We start from the raw sequence: 19,671 nt of genomic DNA, 5'->3' as shown, positions 1-19,671 counted from the left end.
TGCTCCCTGTCATCATCATCGTCTCACTTGTCTAAGTGTGAGTGTGATGGTTTGTGTAATAGATGTGTTTGTGTTTGATCCCTCATGTCCTCTCAGGACTAATCTCTAAAATGTTTCTTCTCTCTGTTTACTGAATGGACTAAATCTTTTAATCTGTTTGTTACTGAAACCAAATCACATTTGTTTCCTCTGTGGAGGACTACGCGGCCAAAGGATGGTCAGACCTGAGCTTTGGACAGAACTGAAATCCATTCGAGACCCCCCCCCAACCCTGAGCCCCTCCAGGTCCAAGTCCAGACCAGATCCAGAGGAAAGGCTGATGTTAACCCTTTAATAACCTTAGTTGTGTATGTGACCAACTGAGGAATGGTTCTGGTTCACCGCTGTCACTTCCACATTATCTGATCTCTCGCTCTCTCTCTCTTTCTCTCTCTCTCTCTCTCTCTCTCCATGTGCAGTGACTGTCTCTCGCCCTCAGGTCCAGACTCGTTCTGTCAGTCTGGTTTCCGTCTCTTCAAAGATAAACTTCAATGTAAACCGACTTCATTCTTCTCCACTCAACCACAAACACTTCCTGTTCTGTCAAAACAGCAGCTGCTGCGCGAGGAAACCCTCAGACCTCACACTGTCCCGGTCCCGGTCCGGGTCTAGGTCCCGGTCTAGGTCCCGGTCTAGGTCCTGGTCTAGGTCCTGGTCTCGGTCCTGGTCTCGGTCCTGGTCTTGCACCTTTTAGGAGTTTTAGGGCTACGACCTACGTTTCCAGTCTGGAGGTGTGTTTGACCACACCCCTCTCGGAGTTACCCATACCGCCTCTGTTACCGCGGTGACCCGTATCGCCTGTTACCGCGGCGACCCGTGTCACCTCTGTTACCGCGGTGACCCGTGTCACCTCCGTTACCGCGGTAATCCGTGTCACCTCCGTTACCGCGGTGACCCGTGTCACCTCCGTTACCGTGGTAACCCGTGTTTAGCTCAGTTGTTAAGGAGGGGCAGACAGTAACTGTTTTGTTTTAACAACAACAGAGCAACGAAACAAGCAACAAACCAGCAACTTTAGACAAGCATATTCACGGCAACCAGAGTTTCTACTGTTTCCATTGCTGATGATACTGTTGCTACTGTCCTTTCCGCTGCAGCTCCTATTTCCGTGTTGCTGCTGTGGCTGAACTATTGTTGCTATTATTGCTGATGTTTCATCTTTTACCATTGCTTGTTTATCTTTCTTGGGTTGCTTGTGTTGCTGCCAGTGTTGCTTTGTCTTTGTTGCTGCAGTCAGGTGTGGATCCCTTTCAATTGTTCTGTTGTTGGGGCAACTCTTGTAGTTCCTTCACCGTTGCCTCCGTTGCTCCCGTTGCTCCCGTTGTCCCCTGGTCACTGTCTAGTTTATGTTAGCATTGCCAGCGTTGCGGCACATCTCATCCGTTTGTTCCACTTTGTTTTGAAGCTACTTCAAAGCTACCAGCATGTTGCTGCTGTTGCTGCTGTTGCTGCTGGCGAGCGGCCATGACGGTCTTCATGCCTACGTGATGTTTCTGCGAGTCCTGACAGTAAGATGATGAAGAGATAAAGACAGACGCTGAGGACGGACGGATAGAGAGATCAGATAGAGGACGAGCACAGATTAAAAGGCAACAGGTACGGCTGGTTTCAAATAAACAACCAGAGGTCAGGTGATGTTTCCCAGAATGCAGCAGGGCAACAACACCTCAGGAGCACCTCTGATCGGCGCTGAAGTGACAGATGATTGGTTAAAGGGAAAACTGCATCGCCCAGTTGAAGGTTTGGATAATTTTTTTTAACGTTGCATGAGGAAGTCTTTATCTCCACTTCTATGTTCTTCTAGTTTCCTCATGGCGCTTGAGCTGGGGGACATCTGGCTGAGTCCAGCCCGTTGCCGTCCTCCCCGATAGGTTTCAGTTTATTCTCAGATTAACCCCGGCAGAGATTCTCCCGCTGCCAAACCTCTTATCTAAGTTTGAGTCACAAAAATATCCTGATTTTCCAGAGAGCTTCCCCTGCAAACATCATCCGAATGAGATGCTATCAGAGCGTGATGAGGCTGAGATACCGATCAGACTGGCACTGTCATGCCTCTTTAAGAAGACAGTACATTTCTATGAGTTGTCCTGCACTGATAAGACTTCTCACGGAACCAACAACCAGCGCCTTGAATGCAGGAAACGCCCAGAAGAAAGCTCGCTGTGGGCCGAGGATGGGAGGACGAGGTCGAGGTAGAGGACCAGGTAGAGGTTGTCCCCTTGGATCCAGGTGGACTACCTCCGTTTTATGAGGTTTTCTCGTACCTGTATCCAGGTGAAGGAATTTCAAACACATGGGATCTTCCAACATGGCCAAAGCCGTCGTAGAGTTCTTACCAGATTCCTCAAAGAACTCCTCCTCCTCCTCCTCCTCCTCCAGTCATGTTTGCTAGAATCCCATAAAAGATGTTTCTATGTCAGTAATTCTTTCTCCTCCCCCGTCCGTCTCTCCCTTTGAATCACAACCATGTAGCATCAAATTTAAAACATCCATTAGCGCAGAGCCACATCAGAGCGCCGGGGACGGATGGATGGACGGGTCCAGGGATCTCCTGTCAGCGGACGGATGATTTATTTAGCGGAGAAAAACAATAAAAACCAAGAAGAAGATGAAATGATGTTCGTGTGAAAGAGCAGCGATGGAGATCAGCGAGGGGGGGGGGGGGGCAAAGACGAGGAGGGAGATAAGACGATAAGAAGACAGGATGAGGTGATTGTTGGTGAAAGGATAGAATTACACAGCTCGGGATTATCTGCACTCAGCTGCCCTGGTTTACAGGTGAGAGACAGGTGAGCTTCAAAACATCTTTCACCCGGCAGCCAATCAGAGGAGAGCGTTTCCTCTGAAGGAATTTAACCGTCCCCGTGTCCTCCAGAGACGTCCTCCTCTCGGAGATGAGTTTCCCCAGGTAGTGATGGGTCTGGGTGGGAGACCCGTCTCCTAATTATCTACTGACGGATGTGAATGTAAACTGAACGAGTGAACGAGTGCTTTTAATGGACGGTAGTGAAAGAGAGGTTCACGGCGAGGACGGCCGACTGATTCCTGTCCCGACGCGTTCTTGTCAAAACAGCATTTATTACTCACAGCGGGCACTTTGATCCTCCAGCCGGGTTCTCACTCTGAGGCTCAGGGCCCAACAGAGGACATCTACAGTGACTCACCAGACACACGGTTAAAAGTTCATTACTGGTTTATTTCACCCCTGTGGTTCTAGAATAAAACAGTTTCACGTGAAACATATTCAGATCAAACTGATTCAATAAATTATTCTGATTCCTGAAGCTCTTCTGTTAAATATCTTGATTTCATTAGAGAACACAGAGACTTTCTTTTACTGCTTTAAATGTGGGAGCTGACAGGTCCGATGTGAGTCTGAAGGGTCGGCGCTCGGGTTGGAAGAAGCGTCTGATCGCGAAGAGCTTCCTTTCATAAAATGCGACGTACGTTAAACAGTTTAAACAAACTGAGCTAATCACCAGATATTGTCCATTTCTTCAGTAAACCACATTTATATGAAATTTTAAGACATTAAAACATTCAAAGACAAATGGTTTGTCTCCATAAATCTGGAGGGATCCACGTTCGATTGTTTTTTCGATTGGTCTTTCATGGTATTTTCACCACGGCTGGGTGCTGCTACCAGAGATGTTTCACTTTTGAAATTGTTACTTCAAACTAAAACTACCGTCCTCGTCGGTTGCAGAGGTTTGTGCCGTCTCCTCCCTCTACTTTCTCGTCTTTCATGTGTCTTTGCTTTAGTCCAGCTCTTCTCTGTCGTCAGACTTTTTAAATCCAATCAGCTTTCAGTCCTGACGGTGAAGATTTAAAAAAAAAACAAACAAACAAAAAAAAACAAGCAGAGGATTTTAGGAATCAATATCAGATTCTTCAAACGAAGCCCGATTTGAGTCAGAAAATCATCTTTTTCTTAAACCCAGTTCTCATTCTGAGTGAGCGAAGATCTGTGGCCCAAGAGGTCGAAGCTCCAGAAACACCCCCTTTTAGTTTGGATTTGTCCAGAAGGAGATGCCACAGAAAAGCTGAAATGTTCCTCCTCCCGCAGTTTCTCAATGATCAGACTTTACATTCAGCGTCCTCTCAGCTCCTGGAGCTCCAGGTCCAGCCGGACAGCCTGGTGGAGGGAGGTAGAGGTGCATCAGTAGTCGTCGTAGCGGTATGTGTTGGGGTAGGTGTAGCGGTAGTCGTAGCCGTCGGTCCGCTCCGTCTTCGTCTGCAGAGGTTCGGGCTGAAACGACAGTGACTTGATGACGCCGCCCGACTCCTCCGTCACCTTCACCTCGGTGGAGTAGGAGGAGGAAGCGTCATCCAGCTGGGAGGAGCAGCCGGGGAGACCCGTGGGTTTGGAGGGAGCACATGGCTGGTAGGACGGGAGTCCGGCAGGAGGTTTGGGGCAGGACTGGTAGGGAGGCAGCGCTGCAGGAGGCTTCGGACAAGGCTGATAGGAAACCTGAGGAGGACGACAAGTGCTTTTAATAAGACGGGTCAATCCTCAGCTTCATTTCTAGTCACAAGTTTCTCCTCCTGAAGACAGTGACTCTAGATCAGCCCAGAACTAATCCCTGTCTGAATTGGACTGAATTGAATTGGATGGATTTCAAATGAAGAAAAGGGGCAGAGGGCAACTTGTTTCACAAGATTTCAGAAATTCCTACGGTTTTTCAGATCATGGAAAAACGTGGACTTACACCTGCCTGGAGAAAAAAAAATAAAAAGGTTCAGCTTCTTGTAGGTGGAGGCAAATGCACAGATTATTGTAGAAGAGGGACCTACGAATATCGCTAAAATTTAAAAAGAAAAAAAAAATCTATTACAAACTTGAAGTAGTTCAATTTAGTCTGTGTGAACTGAACTCTGAAGAAGTTCTTTTTTTAGTGTGATCGTGCACGACAACGGCCGTGGTGTCGCAGTCGCCACAGGTTCCCTAAAACCCTCAAGTCCTCATCCCCTCTCTGATCTCCACTGTACTACTGGACACTTTAAATGCTACGCTAGCTTAGTAGCATTAGGTAGCTACCACTTATTATTTATTTAATGCTCACCTTATTTGTATTGATATCTTCTAATTTATCATCTGTCCATTTTCTCTAGCGTAAATGATGTTTTAGTTTCTGTTTATGGTCGACTTCATAGTAGCTCAATGCATCATTCTGTATATGTTGCTATGTATATATGGTCTCACCTGAACATATGGTCTCACCTGTATATAGGATTCCTATCTATAAATATTGTCCATAATCTATAAACCAACTTGTACCATACTTCTAATATAATCTAATCTAATCTAATCTAATCTTACCTTGGTTGTCGTGGTGATGATGGTCTGCAGGGCTGCGGGGGAGCCCGGGGGGTTGCTGGGGTAACGGCAGGGGTACTCGGCGCTGTAGTAATGGTGGTTGTCGCTGTAGGGGGTGGAGCTCTTCAGCAGCTCCTTCCAGCCTGGAGGAGGCTTCGACTGGTGGTCGAAGGAGGAGGAGGAGGAGAGTGGAGCTGATGATGAAGATGATGACGTGGAGGAGCCCAGGACCGGCGTCACCCTGCACACAAACCAGAGTCTGGTTTAGACAAAAGCTGGTCTCATTCAGATCATGTGGATCTGGATCAGAATCATTTAAGTGTGTTCAGATTGTGTGTGTTTAAATTGCTGGAACTGGTTCTGACTCGTGTTACACAGCCAGGATCAGGTTTAGACTAATCTACGCTGGTTTAAACCAGTTTTGGATCTAGTTCAGACCAATGACTGTAATTTGGGATCTGGTCTAGTTCAGACTGGTTAAGAATGTGGATCTACACCCGTTTAGCCGTGTTTACACCGCCATCATTTGGTTTCTGGCAGAATCTGTTTTAGGATGTGTTTGAGGCTGACCTGGGGTCGCAGAGGTCAGAGGTCATGGGATATGAAGGCGAGGTCAGGTATCCTTGGAACTCGTAACCAGGCCGGCCCATGTAAAGCCTGGGATTGGCTGGTTTCTGCAACGTGGGTGTGGCCTCTCCCAGTGCATTGTGGGTGTTGTAGTAGGGGTCTGGGCTTTGGAATGCTGGGTAATGCTGCGGGAAGTTCGGCTCTATGAAGGAGATTCTGTCTGTGGGTTCAACGCAGGAGAGGAGGGCGGGGCCTAGAGCCTGAAAACAATGAACAATAAAAACACAGTTAACAACAACAATAACAAAAAGCTGCTGTTGGTTGTTTTGGTTTTGTTGTGATTATTGTTGTTGTGCTTGTTGTGGACCTGTGTCTCGATGAGTCGTCTCTTGGGAGTGAATGCAGGGGAGCTAACGCGTCTCTTCACCGAACTTCTTCTGGCTTCGGTCTCAGATTTGGATTCTGGTCTCGGATGGTCATGGACACCTTTAGCCTGAAGGTGCAACAACAACAGTAAACATGACTGGACTGGATCCTGTTTAGTCCAGTTTAGTCCATGGTAAAGGTCTGACATGTTGTGTTTAGCAACATGTTTAGCAACATGTTTAGTTGCAAAGTTAGCAGCATGTTTAGCTGCTTGTTTAGTATGTTCAGCTGCGTGTTTAATGGCATGTGTAGTGTGTTTAGTAGTATGTTTAGCAGCATGTTTAGCTGCAGGTTAGTAGCATGTTTAACATGTTTAACGTGTTCATTAGTATGTTTAGCAGCATGTTTAGCAGCTTGTTTAGCATGTTTAGTATGTTTAGCTGCATGTTTAGTAGAATGTTTAGCATGGTTAGTATGTTTAGGAGCATGTTTAGCGTTTTTAGTAGCATGTTTAGCAGCTTGTTTAGCATGTTTATAATGTTTAGCTATGTGTTTAGTAGTGGGCTTAGCAGCATGTTTTGCTATGTGTTTAGTAGCATGTTTAGCAGCTTGATTAGCATGTTTATTATGTTTAGCTGTGTGTTTAGCTGCGTGTTCAGCAGCATGTTTGGCGTTTAGTATGTTTAGCTGCGTGATTAGTAGTATGTTTAGTATGGTTAGTATGTTTAGCAGCTCGTTTAGCATGTTTAGCTGCGTGTTCAGCAGCATGTTTAGCGTATTTAGCAGAATGTTTAGTGTTTAGTATGTTTAGCTGCGTGATTAGTAGCATGTTTAGCTGCTTGTTAAGCAGCAGGTTTAGCGTGTTTAGTATGTTTAGCGTAGGTTAACCTGGAAGAAGATGGCCTTTCCGTCGACTCTCCAGAAGTTGGTGACGGGGTAACCGCTATGACCACGACACGGCAGCAGCTCCAGAGCAGCGTTACAGCACGGACACAGTTTCTCTGAAACACACAAGGTCTGGTCAGGTTCTGGTTCTGGTTCTGGTTCTAGTAGGACAGGTTCTGGTTCACGGTGGGACAGGCTCTAGCTCTTACTCTGCTGTTTCTGCCGGGCCTTGTCACAGATGGCCGGGCGCAGCTGCAGTCGGGACCCGTCGGGGAGGGAACACCCTCGAGAACAGACAACCACCCCCAGACAGGACTTCTTCAGGATCTGACAGTTGTGGTTGTTGGTGTTCCTCATGGCCCAGCCGGACAAGTGTCTCTGAGCGTTCTTGTCTTCAGCTGAGAGACAAAGACATCAGAGGACATGGGTGTTAGGGTTCTGGACAAACCTGAGGACAGAGTCCAACCAGATTCAAACTAATGTCTCACCGCTGTAGATGTACCGGACATAACCGTCTGTCCACTCCTGGAACGGGTCGTACTGTTTAGTGTCCTACAGAACAGACAGAAGGACAGACATGTTAGTCCTCCAGAAGACCAATGTGGACAAAAAGACAACATCTTATTTCAGAGACAGTTGTTCATTCACCAGACAACCCAAACCAGCTCAGAACCGGTTCCTCTTCGGGAGACACTGACCTGGTCCTGGTTCCATCCCCAGAGGAACTCATGGATCCATTTTAATTCACTTGTTATATCAGGTTCTACCAGGTTCTGCAGGTTCTAACAAGACCAAGGCTCTCTGGGTCTGTTAGATTTTAGTCTGATTCTAAAGGGTTCCGCTGGATTTAGTTCTTAGAATAATAGTTCTTTAGAAGTCAGAACGACTCTGGGTTTACATCTGAACAACCGGACCTGCTGGAGGTTCTGTTTGTGGGTGCAGGTTGGAACACAAGTTCCACAGATTCTGATCCTTAGTCTGCCTGTAATTCTGAATAGAACCAGAACCAACATTACTCTGAACCCCTGTATAGATTTAGAACCAACAGAACCCTGAAGTAGTGTTTAGAACTAGAACCAACATAACCCTGAACTAGTGTTTAGAACTAGAACCAACATAACCCTGAACTACTGCATAGGAAAAGAACAAACAGAACCCTGAACACCTGTATAGAACAAGAACACTTAGAGTCATGAACTATTGTATAGAATCGGAACCAACAGAGCCATGAATTAGTGTATAGAACTAGAACCATGAACTAGTGAATAGGACTGACAGAACCCTAAACTGGTGTACAGAACCATTAGAACCATTAGAAACATGAACTCACGTATAGTTCTGGTTCTGTTTACTCTTTGATAAAATGATGAATCATAGAAACATGTGACGTCAGTAAAACTGATTCATTGACATTCATCTCACCGGAGAGTTGCCACTTCATTAGGTACAGCAGTGGATCTAGTCTCCAGGTTCTGGTTCTAATGACTGAGAGAGATGTTGGTTCTGCTGCGTTTTCATTGTTTATAACTATTGAACTGGAGCTGGAGCCACAAATAAAGGATAATGAATTATAAATAACTAGATGGGAGTGTTGTTATTGATCACAGATACTGATCAGCTGTGACTCACTCCCAGAGTTTCACTGGAAACCAAAATATAAAAACCAGTTTCTTGTGTTTGAGCAACAACAGAGTCAACGTACAGGTCACCTCCAAACACTAGAAACCAGTTCAACACATTCATTTAATTTCACCTCTGTCATAAACTCTTTAAATAAAATAATTCTCACACAGACACCACATTTTTGTGTAATTTGTATATTTAATAATTATAATAATAATTTAATTTGAATAATGTCATTACAGTCATTTAAATAACAGCTTGTAATTCTAAAAAAAAATAATTTAAATATAATAATTTAAATATAATCATTTAATTATAATAATTTAAATGTAATCATTTAAATAATTTAAATGTAATGTTTTTTGAATGGAGAGAATATGAGGCTATAATCACCGGTTTCTCTGCCTGATTTCTGTCTGGACGCTTTTCTCTGAATCTCTTTATTTATTTTAAAAAATTCAGAGATTCACTTTCTTTCTGTTAAAACAAAGAGACGTTCAAAGTTGAGTTTAAATTTTAATTTAAAACTATCCAAACTCAAATTGTTAATTTGTTTTTATTTTTTTTATAAGTTTGGTCACAGTCCAGAAAAATATTTCTTTTATTTCTTTTCAGCTGATTATTATTTACTGTTGATCATCCTCTGACCAGACCTCATGTATATTTTAGAGGATTTGAGGAGAATCAGAAAAAGCTTTGTAAATATTAACTGTCTCTGATTTATTAGTTCCATTAATTCATGACATTCAGATTCATTCAGACCAGTTTATTCTTATATCTCTAGAAGCGTTTGGAGGGTTTTAGAAAAGTTGTTTATTTGGGTTAAATTTCTCTGGTGGTTGATTTATTTGATTTATTCACGTCTGTTTTTATTTTACGTGGTTCAGAGATTTAATGTTTAATCTGTTGTTTCAGACATGAATGGTTGAATGAATGATTTTTAAGTTATTGTTAATTAATTATCATCATTTAGACATTACTAATTAGTAACTGTTAATGAGTTATTGTTAAGCTCTTAGTAATAATCTTGTATTAATCATTTTTTGTTAACATCTTATTATTAATAATTTTTTGTTCACCTCTTATTATTAATCTCTTATTAATCATTTATCATTAACCTCTTAGTATTGATCACGTATTAATAATTTCTTATTTACTTCTTATTATTACTCATTTTTTGTAACCTCTTATTATTAATCTCTTATTAATCATTTCTGATTAGCATCTTATTATGAATAATTTATTATAACCTCTTATTATAAATATATTATCATTAATCATTTTTTTAACCTCTTATTATACATATATTATTATTAACCATTTCTTTTTGACCTCTTATTATAAACATATTATTAATAATCATTCCTTTTAACCTCTTATTATTAATAATTTCTGGTTAGCATCTTATTATGAATAATTTATTATAACCTCTTATTATAAACATCTTATTATTAATAATTTCTTGTTAACCTCTTATTATAAACATCTTATTATTAATAATTTCTTTTTAACCTCTTATTATTAACATATTATTAATAATCATTTATTTTTAACCTCTTATTATAAACATATTATTATTAATCATTTGTTGTTAACCTCTTATTATTAACATATTATTATTAATCATTTCTTGTTAACCTCTTATTATTAACATATTATTATTAATCATTTATTTTTAACCTCTTATTATAAATATATTATTATTAATCATTTCTTGTAACCTCCTTATTAATCTGTTACCTGTGGTAGTTTGGGGTCGTTGATGTCCCACGTTAATTTCATCCCGACTGAACAAACACAGTCCGCCTCGTCTCGCTCCTCCGACCTGGACATGGTCCTGGTCTTAGACTTGATCTTGATCTAGATCTCGGTCCTGGTCCTGGTCCTGGTTCTGGTTCTGGTTCTGGTCCGGGTCCGATTCTGATTCCCGGACACTGAGTTTAAGTCTTCTTTTGAGTTTCTCCTCGGGACAGTGCTTGCGGCTCGGCGTGGAGTCAGGTAAAAGTGAGGAGGACAGGTGAGGCAGTCACAAGCCTGAAGAGGGAGGAGGAAGGAGGAGGGAGGAGGGAGGAGGAAGGAGGGAGGAGGAAAAGGGAACAAGGAAGACGATAAAGGTAAAGAAGGAGTAATGAGAGTCTCCGTGAATATTAATCAGAATGCTAGAAGGAGTCTGATACAGAATCAGAATTAGAGATTAGAAAACTTTTATTTGTTCCACGATGGGTAAATTGAGTTTACACCAGCAACAAAAGGTACAAAGAATAACTGATAAAACAGAATAACAAATACAATACTGCTGTATATACAGAAAGTACTGAGCTGCTCCGATGGACCAGGTGTAACTGGTTATAAAGTTGTACACGTACTGAGAGATGAGAAAAACAAAATGAAATGAAATTAAATAAAATGTACAGGTCTGATTTAGAATAAAGTATCTCAGCATATGTCAGCGCTCTCATCTCGTCCACACTGTTGTGTGTTCTGTGGGACGAATGACCTCCAGCTCGTATCGATGCTGCTCTCCAGGGTCCAGCCCACAGCCTGATGCTAAGCTAGTGACACACAGACAGAAGAGATGAGGGGGTAACATATCGTTAGCCTAATAGCATAATAGCATAATGTTTTGACTGTTCTGAGATCAATAAAAACACAACGTGCTGCAAACATTTAAGTATTTAAACATTTACATATGAGGCAGTTTATCAGTTTATTTCTATGGCACATTTGAAACGACAAAGTTCTTTTACGCCCGAGCACAATACAGCAACACACACAATAAAAACCTGCACAGAGTCACAAGAAGAACGTCACAGAATAAAAATGTGACTGTTGTGGTTTGAGTGAGTTGATTTTAAACTCTGATTAAAACTCGTCTTTGTTTCTTTGAACAGTTTTTGAAGAACATGTGGAAGAATTTCCCTGGTTCCCACCTGAAGCTGCTGATTCACCTGTTCACGTGTGTGTGTGTGTGTTATGGTGTGTGTGTTACTGTGTGTGTGTGTCTATATGTGTTGTATAAACACTCCACTGTTTCTCCCAAAACAAACAAACTCATTAGTCATCAATTAGAGAAGAGCTTCAACTGAGGACACACTCACCTGTCTGTCTACCTGTCTGTCTACCTGTCTGTCTAGAGATCAGTTCTCATGGCACCAGTTCTACCTGGGACCTGGTCCTGTGGTCCAGATATCCCCCCTACTTCTGGATAAACAAACTAAATGTGTTGTCCTTTAATGTCCTGTCCATAGTTGTGTCTCTGCTGCAGGTCAGAGGACAATTTACACTTTCTACTGGATAATAAACTCTGTCTGGGTCAGTTTTATCTCAGGATGTTTTATCACCGGAAATATTCATGGTGTAATTTTTAGTTCACAAATTACAGACGTGGACGATTCACACGGGATTAAGACGTCACAGACGTCACAGAGGTCGCAGATCAAACTAGTCCATGAGATCAGGATTTAAGTGTATGAGTTAAAAACCTCTGAGTAATGAGGGTTTTAATTTGTTGAATTAAGCTGAACAACGTTTAATATAAAATGTCCCAAACAGCAGAAGCTCCAGAGGAATAATTACAGTCAATTCACTGACAAGAAATGGTGAGAGAAGGTCGTGTATCCCTCCGCGGTGAATCTATTTTCTGTGTCCGCGGCCGTGATGAGTTGATTGGCTGCAGGTGCGCGCTCCCGAAAGAAGAAGAAGAAGGAGAGGAAGAGGAAGAGGAGGAGGAGGAGGCATGATGGTAAATGAACGGATTTTTATTTCAGCCTAAATTTGTACAGATGATTCTGAATCAGCTGTTTGAAGATATTTGAATAGTTTAAAACCTCCGAAGCGGCTTCTGTTGTTCTGCTGCGCCCCCTGCTGTGTGAGCACAGGAACTGACTCCAGAGATAAAAGAAACTCAACATTTAACTTTTAAATCACGAGTCGCATCCAGACAGAAACGATTTAACCATCGCGTTTCTGTTTTTACTGATTGGGTTAAATGGAGTTGCTGATGCTCTGTGACGTGTCTGTGGAGACGCAGCGTTGACAGTGTTGTGTGTTTAGTTTGAGGTGAAGCTGGAGGACTGTTTGCTCCGTGGAGACTCCACTCACCTGGTCTCTCTGCTTCACTATGAAGGTCTGACCACCACCACCCTGACCAGGCTGGACCAGCTGGTTACCAAGGTAAGAGGACGGGGATCCTGGATGTCAACAAAGAATCAGACACTGATGTTAAACTGGTCCAGTGTTCATCATGTCGTTGATCCTTGTGTCCAGTGTGTGTTGTGAGCTCCTTGTAAAGAAATGTTTGTGGTAACTGCTGATCAGTCAGTTCTGAGATGTTGTTGTTTTCCTCTCACAAACTGATGCTACAACATTTCCATTGGATGAAGGTCAGGACTTTGACTTCTTCCTAAACATTCATCTTGTTCTTCTTTAACTATTCATTTTATTTTTTTAAATTTTATTTCATCTTATTTTCAGTAACCCACATGGGAAACCTGCTTAAAAATTATCATTAAGAAACCTGCTCAGGTCAAGAATATGTTTTTGTTTGTCTGTTTGTTCCAGGAGCTGTGTGAATCTGGCTTCAGCAGAGTCCTGGTTGTGTTAAAGTCTTTAGGGATTCTGTCCAGGAACAAAGACGACATTCAGACGCTCATCACCTTTGGACTAACACCTAAAGTATCAGTATTCTATCAGAGTAATCAGTAATATGACAGTAATCTGTCAGAGTAATCAGTATTCTATTAGTAATCTATTAATAATCTATCAGTATTCTCTTGTTTCTACTGTTCAGGTGTTGCTGTGGTTCGAAGCAGTCCGGGATGTGTTGACCTCTGACCTTCAGAGAACCTCCCCGCCCCTGATGAACCTAGTTGAGGAGTTTTTCGACTTCTTCCTGGTGAGGTTTACCCCTATCCAGCTTTACCCTGTACACATGAGGCAGGTCCAGGTTTATACACATGAGGCAGGTCTGGGTTTGTTCAACGTTGGCTGTTCTGTAAATGTGCTTTAGGCTTTGATTCTTACTTTGAAGATCAGTTGTCTGATAAAATGTCTTCCTGTTCCTCAGCTCCTGGGTCAAGCTTCTCTTCCAGGTTTGTCTCCTCGATCTGTCTTGTCAGACTTTGTCCGTTTTGTCTCAGATGCTAAACTAACCCGTCCTTCAGTCCCTCAGGTGTCTGTGGTTCTTCTTCAGTTGGCTCAGTTTGTTCTGGAAACACAAATCCACTTTCCTTTGAGACTGGAGGTAAATATATTCCATACTGGTTCTACTGGTGTCTAATAGTTCTACTGAACTCTGATGGTTCTACTGGTCTCCATCGGTCTGCACTGGTCTCTATTGGTTTCTACATGTCTCTATCGGTTCCACTGGCCTGTACTTTCCTCTTTCTTTTTGCAGGCCATCAGAACCTTCAACAGCATCTTGGAATCTCTGAGCCGGGAACAGAGGAGACTGATCCAGAACGAGCGGAACCAGACACAGATACTGTAGAACCCACTTTACTTTGAGTTGAAATGTGTCATTTCAAACATTCCCACGTTAAAGCGTCACCTCTCTGACCCCAGATCCCAGGTGGCTGCAGCGGTTCTGACGGTTGGAGGTGAGTTTTATCTGGAGAACTGGGCTTTGAGGTTCTGAGCGTCCTCTGAGACCAGGAAGACATCTCGAGTCTTCTCTCTTTGGGATCCAAACTAGGCTGGGTCGTTATATTTCTTTTGACTTTATGGTCGTTACTGCTGATTATTTGCTGAACTTAAATGCTGCTGGTATTTATTCCTCTGTTATTTAGATGTTACCAATGTTGGTTTTTAAAAAATAATGTAAGAACTTCAAATGGTTCCACTCGTCACACCTGTTATAGCATTTTATGAGTACTGCACTTTATAGGAGAACAAGTAATGCCCCTATGTCCCACTTCATTTTTATTTGTTTAAATGAAACATTTTAATCATAATTTAAATACACTCATAACAGGCAGATTGCTGGTTCCATCCATGTGGTTTTAAATACATGTTGTTCTTAAACTGTAGTAGAACAGAGTAAAAAATAAGATAAAATGTGATGGGCTGGGTCATGTGATGCGTTCCAGACTACGAGCTGCAGGTCAGCCTATCAGAGGCTCTGTGTCGACTGACTCCTCGCAGAGACCGGCAGCAGCGAGCCAATCAGTGGTTCTCCAGCCGTGACATCAGCAACGCCTTCTGTGACATCAGAGACGCAGACTTTGAGGTGGTGAGTGTCCACCTGTCCACCTTATCTACCGGTCTACCTGTCTCTGTGTCTCTGACCGATCTCCGTCCCCAGGACTGCAGGCGTTTCCTGAACTTTGTCAACTGTTACCATGGAGACCAGAGGAGGTGAAGACGTGTAGCTGAAGCTGAATGAACAGAACAAACAAACCTGAGTGTCGGAGTAACTGGTTGTTTTTCCCCGGGTTGTGTCTGCCAGGGTCTACACCTTCCCCTGCATGAAAGCGTTCCTCAACTCCACTCAGGTAGAAACTGAAGCTTTGATCCTTCACGATGACGAAACGCGTCATGAGACTTTGATCCATGTTTTTCCTGCAGATGTTCCGTCCGAAAGATGAAAAACTGGACGAGTTCTGGATTGATTTTAATGTCGGCTCTGGATGCGTGAGCTTCTTCATTGATGAGCCTCAGGTCGTCCTCATCTCGTCTACACGTCCTTCTGTTGTGGTCTTCATGTTGTCTCCATGTTGTCTCCACGTCATCTTCATGCGGTCTCCACGTCTTCTTCATGTTGTCTCCATGTCGTCTCCTGTCCTTCTGATGTCCTCTCCTTTTCGTCCTCAGAGTTTCCTGTGGGGCTCCATCCACCTGCTGAAGGAGGAGGTGACTCATTACGGCCTCCAGCTCAAACACGATGGTAAGAACTCAACCTTAAATCTTCTCGTGTTTTTTAGTTTTTATGTTTCTGAGAGATTCTGCGTGTTTTCCCATGATGCACCGGGGCAGAGACGGTCCTCAGTGTTGAGCTGAACAATCCCATCATGCACCACAACAGCACAGGTCAGACAGTGAAGCTGATCTTCAGCTGTGAACATCACAGAGACCTGGAGGAAGCTACTGGGAGGATCTTCATGGTACCTGTCTGTCTGTCTGCCTTAGTTTTGGGTCATTAATGTCAAATGTTTTATTTTTATTTTATTTTGCTCTTTTAGAACTGATTGATCAGCTGTTTGTTTCCAGTAACTTTTAGTCATGTGACCTGACCTTCCTGTGAGTCCTGTAAAACAAATAATAGTTTAAAGACACTTAGTGCTGTTTGTGATTTTTAATGTGAAACAGAAAGTGCAGAGTTCCCCCCATCATACAGATGCAGGTGGTACAGTCCAGCGCCCCCCCTCTGCTGAGCAACACAGTGTTCGATCCTACGGTCGCAAGAAATCCAAGATCAAGAGTCAGCTGAAGAGTGAGTGACTTCCTGCTTCATCATGTATTGGTATATTCATTATCTCCTCCTCACTGTGACGTTAGAACACTCGTTATTATAATTATAATATAAGGTTAATGAATGACACTTTCATTCAAGAGCTTGAACAAGATATATCAACTTGAAACAGTGGCTCATACGTAACTGGACCATAAACCTCATCATGACATTTTAGGGTCCCCAGGTTTAGTCTTGTCTCAGGTGTTTACTCTCCAGGTGTAGTCTAGTCTCACATGTTTAGTCTGTTCTCAGGTGTTTAGTCTCCAGGTGTAGTCTAGTCTCAGGTGTAGACTCGTTTCCAGGTGTAGTCTGGTCTCCAGGTGTGGTCTGGTCTGGTCTCCATGTGTAGTCTAGTTTCAGGTGTTTAGTCTCCAGGTGTAGTCTGGTCTCCAGGAGATTGGTCTCCAGGAGATTGGTCTCCAGGAGATTGGTCTCCAGGAGATTGGTCTCCAGGAGATTAGTCTCCAGGTGTAGTCTGGTCTCAGGTGTGGTCTGGTCTCAGGTGTGGTCTCGTCTCCAGGTGTAGTCTCGTCTCCAGGTGTAGTCTAGTCTCAGGTGTAGTCTAGTTTCAGGTGTTTAGTCTCCAGGTGTAGTCTGGTCTCCAGGTGTAGTCTCGTCTCCAGGTGTAGTCTAGTCTCAGGTGTTCAGTCTCCAGGTGTAGTCTGATCTCCAGGTGTAGTCTAGTCTCCAGGTGTAGTCTCGTCTCCAGGTGTAGTCTAGTCTCAGGTGTTCAGTCTCCAGGTGTAGTCTGATCTCCAGGTGTAGTCTAGTCTCCAGGTGTAGTCTCGTCTCCAGGTGTGGTCCTTGGGTCTGATCTGGCTCTTTAGACCTTCTTAAGTTGAATGTTTCTGTTTAATATTTTCTCTGAGAGACACTTTCTGAAAGCAAATTTCACATGATGAAATATTTCCCATCTCATCAGTCTGTTGCTTTACGTGTTCAGAAAGATGAATCTGGTTTCCTTGATCATTTCTCTCTGTAGTTCTACGTCTGTCATCTGCGAGCAGTGAGGAAGACTCCTCTGTAACCACGGTAACTCCACCAACTCAAATTAACACACAAATTGTTTGTGTTTGTAAAGTGTGACCGTTGCTGTCCTTTTACAGCCCACAGCGAGGAGCAGAGCAGAGATCCTGTTTGATGACATCATCCACTCCACTCCCAAAGTCTGTGAGTCTGGACTCTTGTCGTCTTGTTGTTGCTTTCTGCTGACTGAACTGTATTCAGATGGTTTTACTGATGTTGTCAGATGTGAATCTCTGAACCTGTGTCAGGTGTTCCAGAGGGGGCGGAGCTACAGACAGAGGAGGTGGACGGAAGTGTCACTTCTAAAAAGGTTTGAGTTTTATTACTGAATTAAAATGGTTGTAAAAAGTTTTTTCTGTTTTAAGTTTTTTTCTGTTTGTTTTGCAGGAAGTTTTCAGGAAGAGAGAAGCTCAAGAGTCAGGTCTCCTCCATCTTTAGGACAATAACATTTTTCAAACATTCAAACAAAAGAATTGTCCTGAAGGAAATGTTTTCTAAAAATTACATATTAGTGTATTGCTGGTGTGAGGCCTTGGTTCATGGTAAGCAATAATAATTAAGTCCAAATTAAATTCATATTGTTGTTCAGGATACCTGTCAGACCATACCGAGGGCACGTTGACCCGAAAGAGGAGGGTGGAGCCTCAAGAAGAAGGGGAGGAGTCTATCTCAGCAGAGACGGGTTCATTATTTTACTTTTAATTTAATTTACGTTCATGTATTATGAATCGTCACTCACTCTTCTTGTCTCATCTGAAGGGGCGGGGTCAAATGCAGAGGAAGGAAGGATAATACATGAGGAGGTGTGGCCAGCGATTGAGGGGGAGGGGCTTGATTCTGAGCAAGGGGCGGAGCCAGAGTCCAGCCAGACACATGACATCACAGCAGCCTTCAGAACTTTCAAAGCTGAAGTGGAGAAACACTTGACTGTGAGTGACTGGTTCTCAGCTGTGATTGGCCGATTGCTTAGTAAACAGGAAGTGTGTTCTCAGGGCTGCTGGCATGACGTCAACAATCAGCTTCTTCTGTCTCTGAAAGATTGTCAACAACACGTCTCGTCGCTGCTCTCAGCTGTCCATCAAAACAGGTACCGCCCACTTCCCCACACCTGTCCACCATATCCACCACACATGTCCCTCATACCCATGTTACAATGGACAGGTACAATTTGTAGCTGTCCCTCTGTCCGTCGTACTAGTTGACGGTCCGTCCTCTATCAGGTCGTCACATGTTGTCAGGTTGTTGTTGTTGCAGAGCTTTGAAGGCAACATCGCGGATCAACTGAAGCAGCTGGAGGAAAACTCTTCCAAGCTGGACTCCATCAACTCTCAGATCCTGGTGCTGATTAAACTCTTCAGACTCGGCTCTAGTGTTTTATTATGATGTTGAAATTTAATCCAGATCTGTCTTTTTGCTCTAGAGTTTTTTCCAGTCTCAGATGCAGCAACTCAGCTCCTTCTGCACCGAACACCTGGAGAGGTGAGTTGGTCCGGTTTAGACCCGCTCAGACCAGCAGAGTATGATCCGGTTTAGACCTGTTCTATTCTGATTTGAAACCACATGAATGTGTTTCTGAAGTTGTGGTTCTGGTTCTCAGTCCTTCAGGTTCTGGCTTGTGTCTCCTCAGGTTGATGTCGTTGGACGTTGGTGCATCGGGGACAGAGCGTCCATCAAGTCAATGAAAGAGGAAGATTGGTGTAATCCGGTTAGAACACACCAGAACCACAGAACCAGAACTGGCTGATTTTTTTTCTGTCAATCACCAAACAACATTTAAGTTTTGGTGAATTTTGTTTTTCCTGTTAAAGAATCAGTTTCATGATCAAATAAAAACAAAGTGAATCTGGCTCCTCTGCATCTTTATGGATCGTGATATGGTACACTGGGTGGGTGGAGGGAGGGAGGAGGTCCACTGAGGAGGTGATAATTAATTTATAAATGATATAAATGGATCACATCTGTTCATATAGTGAGTAGTTGATCTAAATCGAGTATAAACTAAGTGCTGTAGCATTCCACTGATAAGAGTTGTGTTTATTGGGAGTGTTCAGCAGTCTTACAGCCAGGAGTTAGAAACTGTCTCTGAACGTGGACGTCCTGCTGTGGATGCTGCACAACCTCCTGCCAGAGGTCACCATGGAAACAGTCCATGGTGTGGATGGGTGGGGTCAGAGGAGATGCACTGGGCTCTGGTCCTAATCCTGACCCCTAACCCTAATGTCCGTCTCTAACTTGTTTTAATCTCAACATGATTTAAGTAATTATAGGTTTAATATTCGTATTAAATTAACAGCAACATGTCAGCTTGGTGGTTTGCACTGATGCCTCCCAGTGGGAAGTGGGAGATGTCCACCACCAGCTGACCATCGGATGGCCACTACTTTTAGTAATGCTTTAT

The 19,671-nt window shown here is 43.2% G+C and overlaps 3 protein-coding genes across 6 annotated transcripts in view; 2 read left to right on the top strand and 1 right to left on the bottom strand.

The window, feature by feature from the left end:
- The window catches only part of LOC124995449, a 756,577-nt gene that overhangs the window by 374,724 nt on the left and 362,182 nt on the right, over nucleotides 1-19,671 (top strand). The gene's annotated exons all lie outside the window — the stretch shown is intronic.
- On the bottom strand, nucleotides 3,215-10,787 carry gcm2 (glial cells missing transcription factor 2). Its single transcript, XM_047567864.1, has 8 exons — nucleotides 10,538-10,787; nucleotides 7,663-7,726; nucleotides 7,384-7,572; nucleotides 7,178-7,290; nucleotides 6,291-6,416; nucleotides 5,927-6,183; nucleotides 5,360-5,597; nucleotides 3,215-4,510 (listed from the first exon to the last, which is right to left on the bottom strand). The coding sequence occupies exons 1-8, from the start codon at nucleotides 10,628-10,630 to the stop codon at nucleotides 4,199-4,201; spliced, it is 1,392 nt and encodes a 463-aa protein (XP_047423820.1). The 5' UTR covers nucleotides 10,631-10,787; the 3' UTR covers nucleotides 3,215-4,198.
- On the top strand, nucleotides 12,409-19,120 carry sycp2l (synaptonemal complex protein 2-like). Of its 4 annotated transcripts, none has more exons than XR_007110706.1 (25): nucleotides 12,409-12,539; nucleotides 12,851-12,970; nucleotides 13,358-13,471; nucleotides 13,587-13,691; nucleotides 13,863-13,887; nucleotides 13,960-14,039; nucleotides 14,193-14,281; nucleotides 14,360-14,394; nucleotides 14,884-15,026; nucleotides 15,099-15,151; nucleotides 15,243-15,288; nucleotides 15,362-15,454; nucleotides 15,608-15,680; nucleotides 15,770-15,897; nucleotides 16,103-16,226; nucleotides 17,230-17,279; nucleotides 17,354-17,417; nucleotides 17,522-17,583; nucleotides 17,661-17,694; nucleotides 17,863-17,955; nucleotides 18,033-18,202; nucleotides 18,266-18,360; nucleotides 18,528-18,611; nucleotides 18,694-18,752; nucleotides 18,901-19,120. XR_007110706.1 is itself a non-coding variant. In XM_047567856.1 (25 exons), the coding sequence occupies exons 1-25, from the start codon at nucleotides 12,534-12,536 to the stop codon at nucleotides 18,953-18,955; spliced, it is 2,016 nt and encodes a 671-aa protein (XP_047423812.1). In that variant the 5' UTR covers nucleotides 12,409-12,533; the 3' UTR covers nucleotides 18,956-19,120. The 4 variants fall into 4 exon arrangements, 3 of the variants coding, with proteins under 3 accessions (XP_047423812.1, XP_047423811.1, XP_047423813.1); XM_047567856.1 differs by having other exon boundaries at nucleotides 18,512-18,611; XM_047567855.1 differs by having other exon boundaries at nucleotides 18,494-18,611.

Source organism: Mugil cephalus, chromosome 18, assembly GCF_022458985.1.
Source record: "Mugil cephalus isolate CIBA_MC_2020 chromosome 18, CIBA_Mcephalus_1.1, whole genome shotgun sequence".
Classification (NCBI taxonomy): Eukaryota; Metazoa; Chordata; class Actinopteri; order Mugiliformes; family Mugilidae; genus Mugil; species Mugil cephalus.
This window is presented reverse-complemented; position numbering and strand designations above follow the sequence as displayed.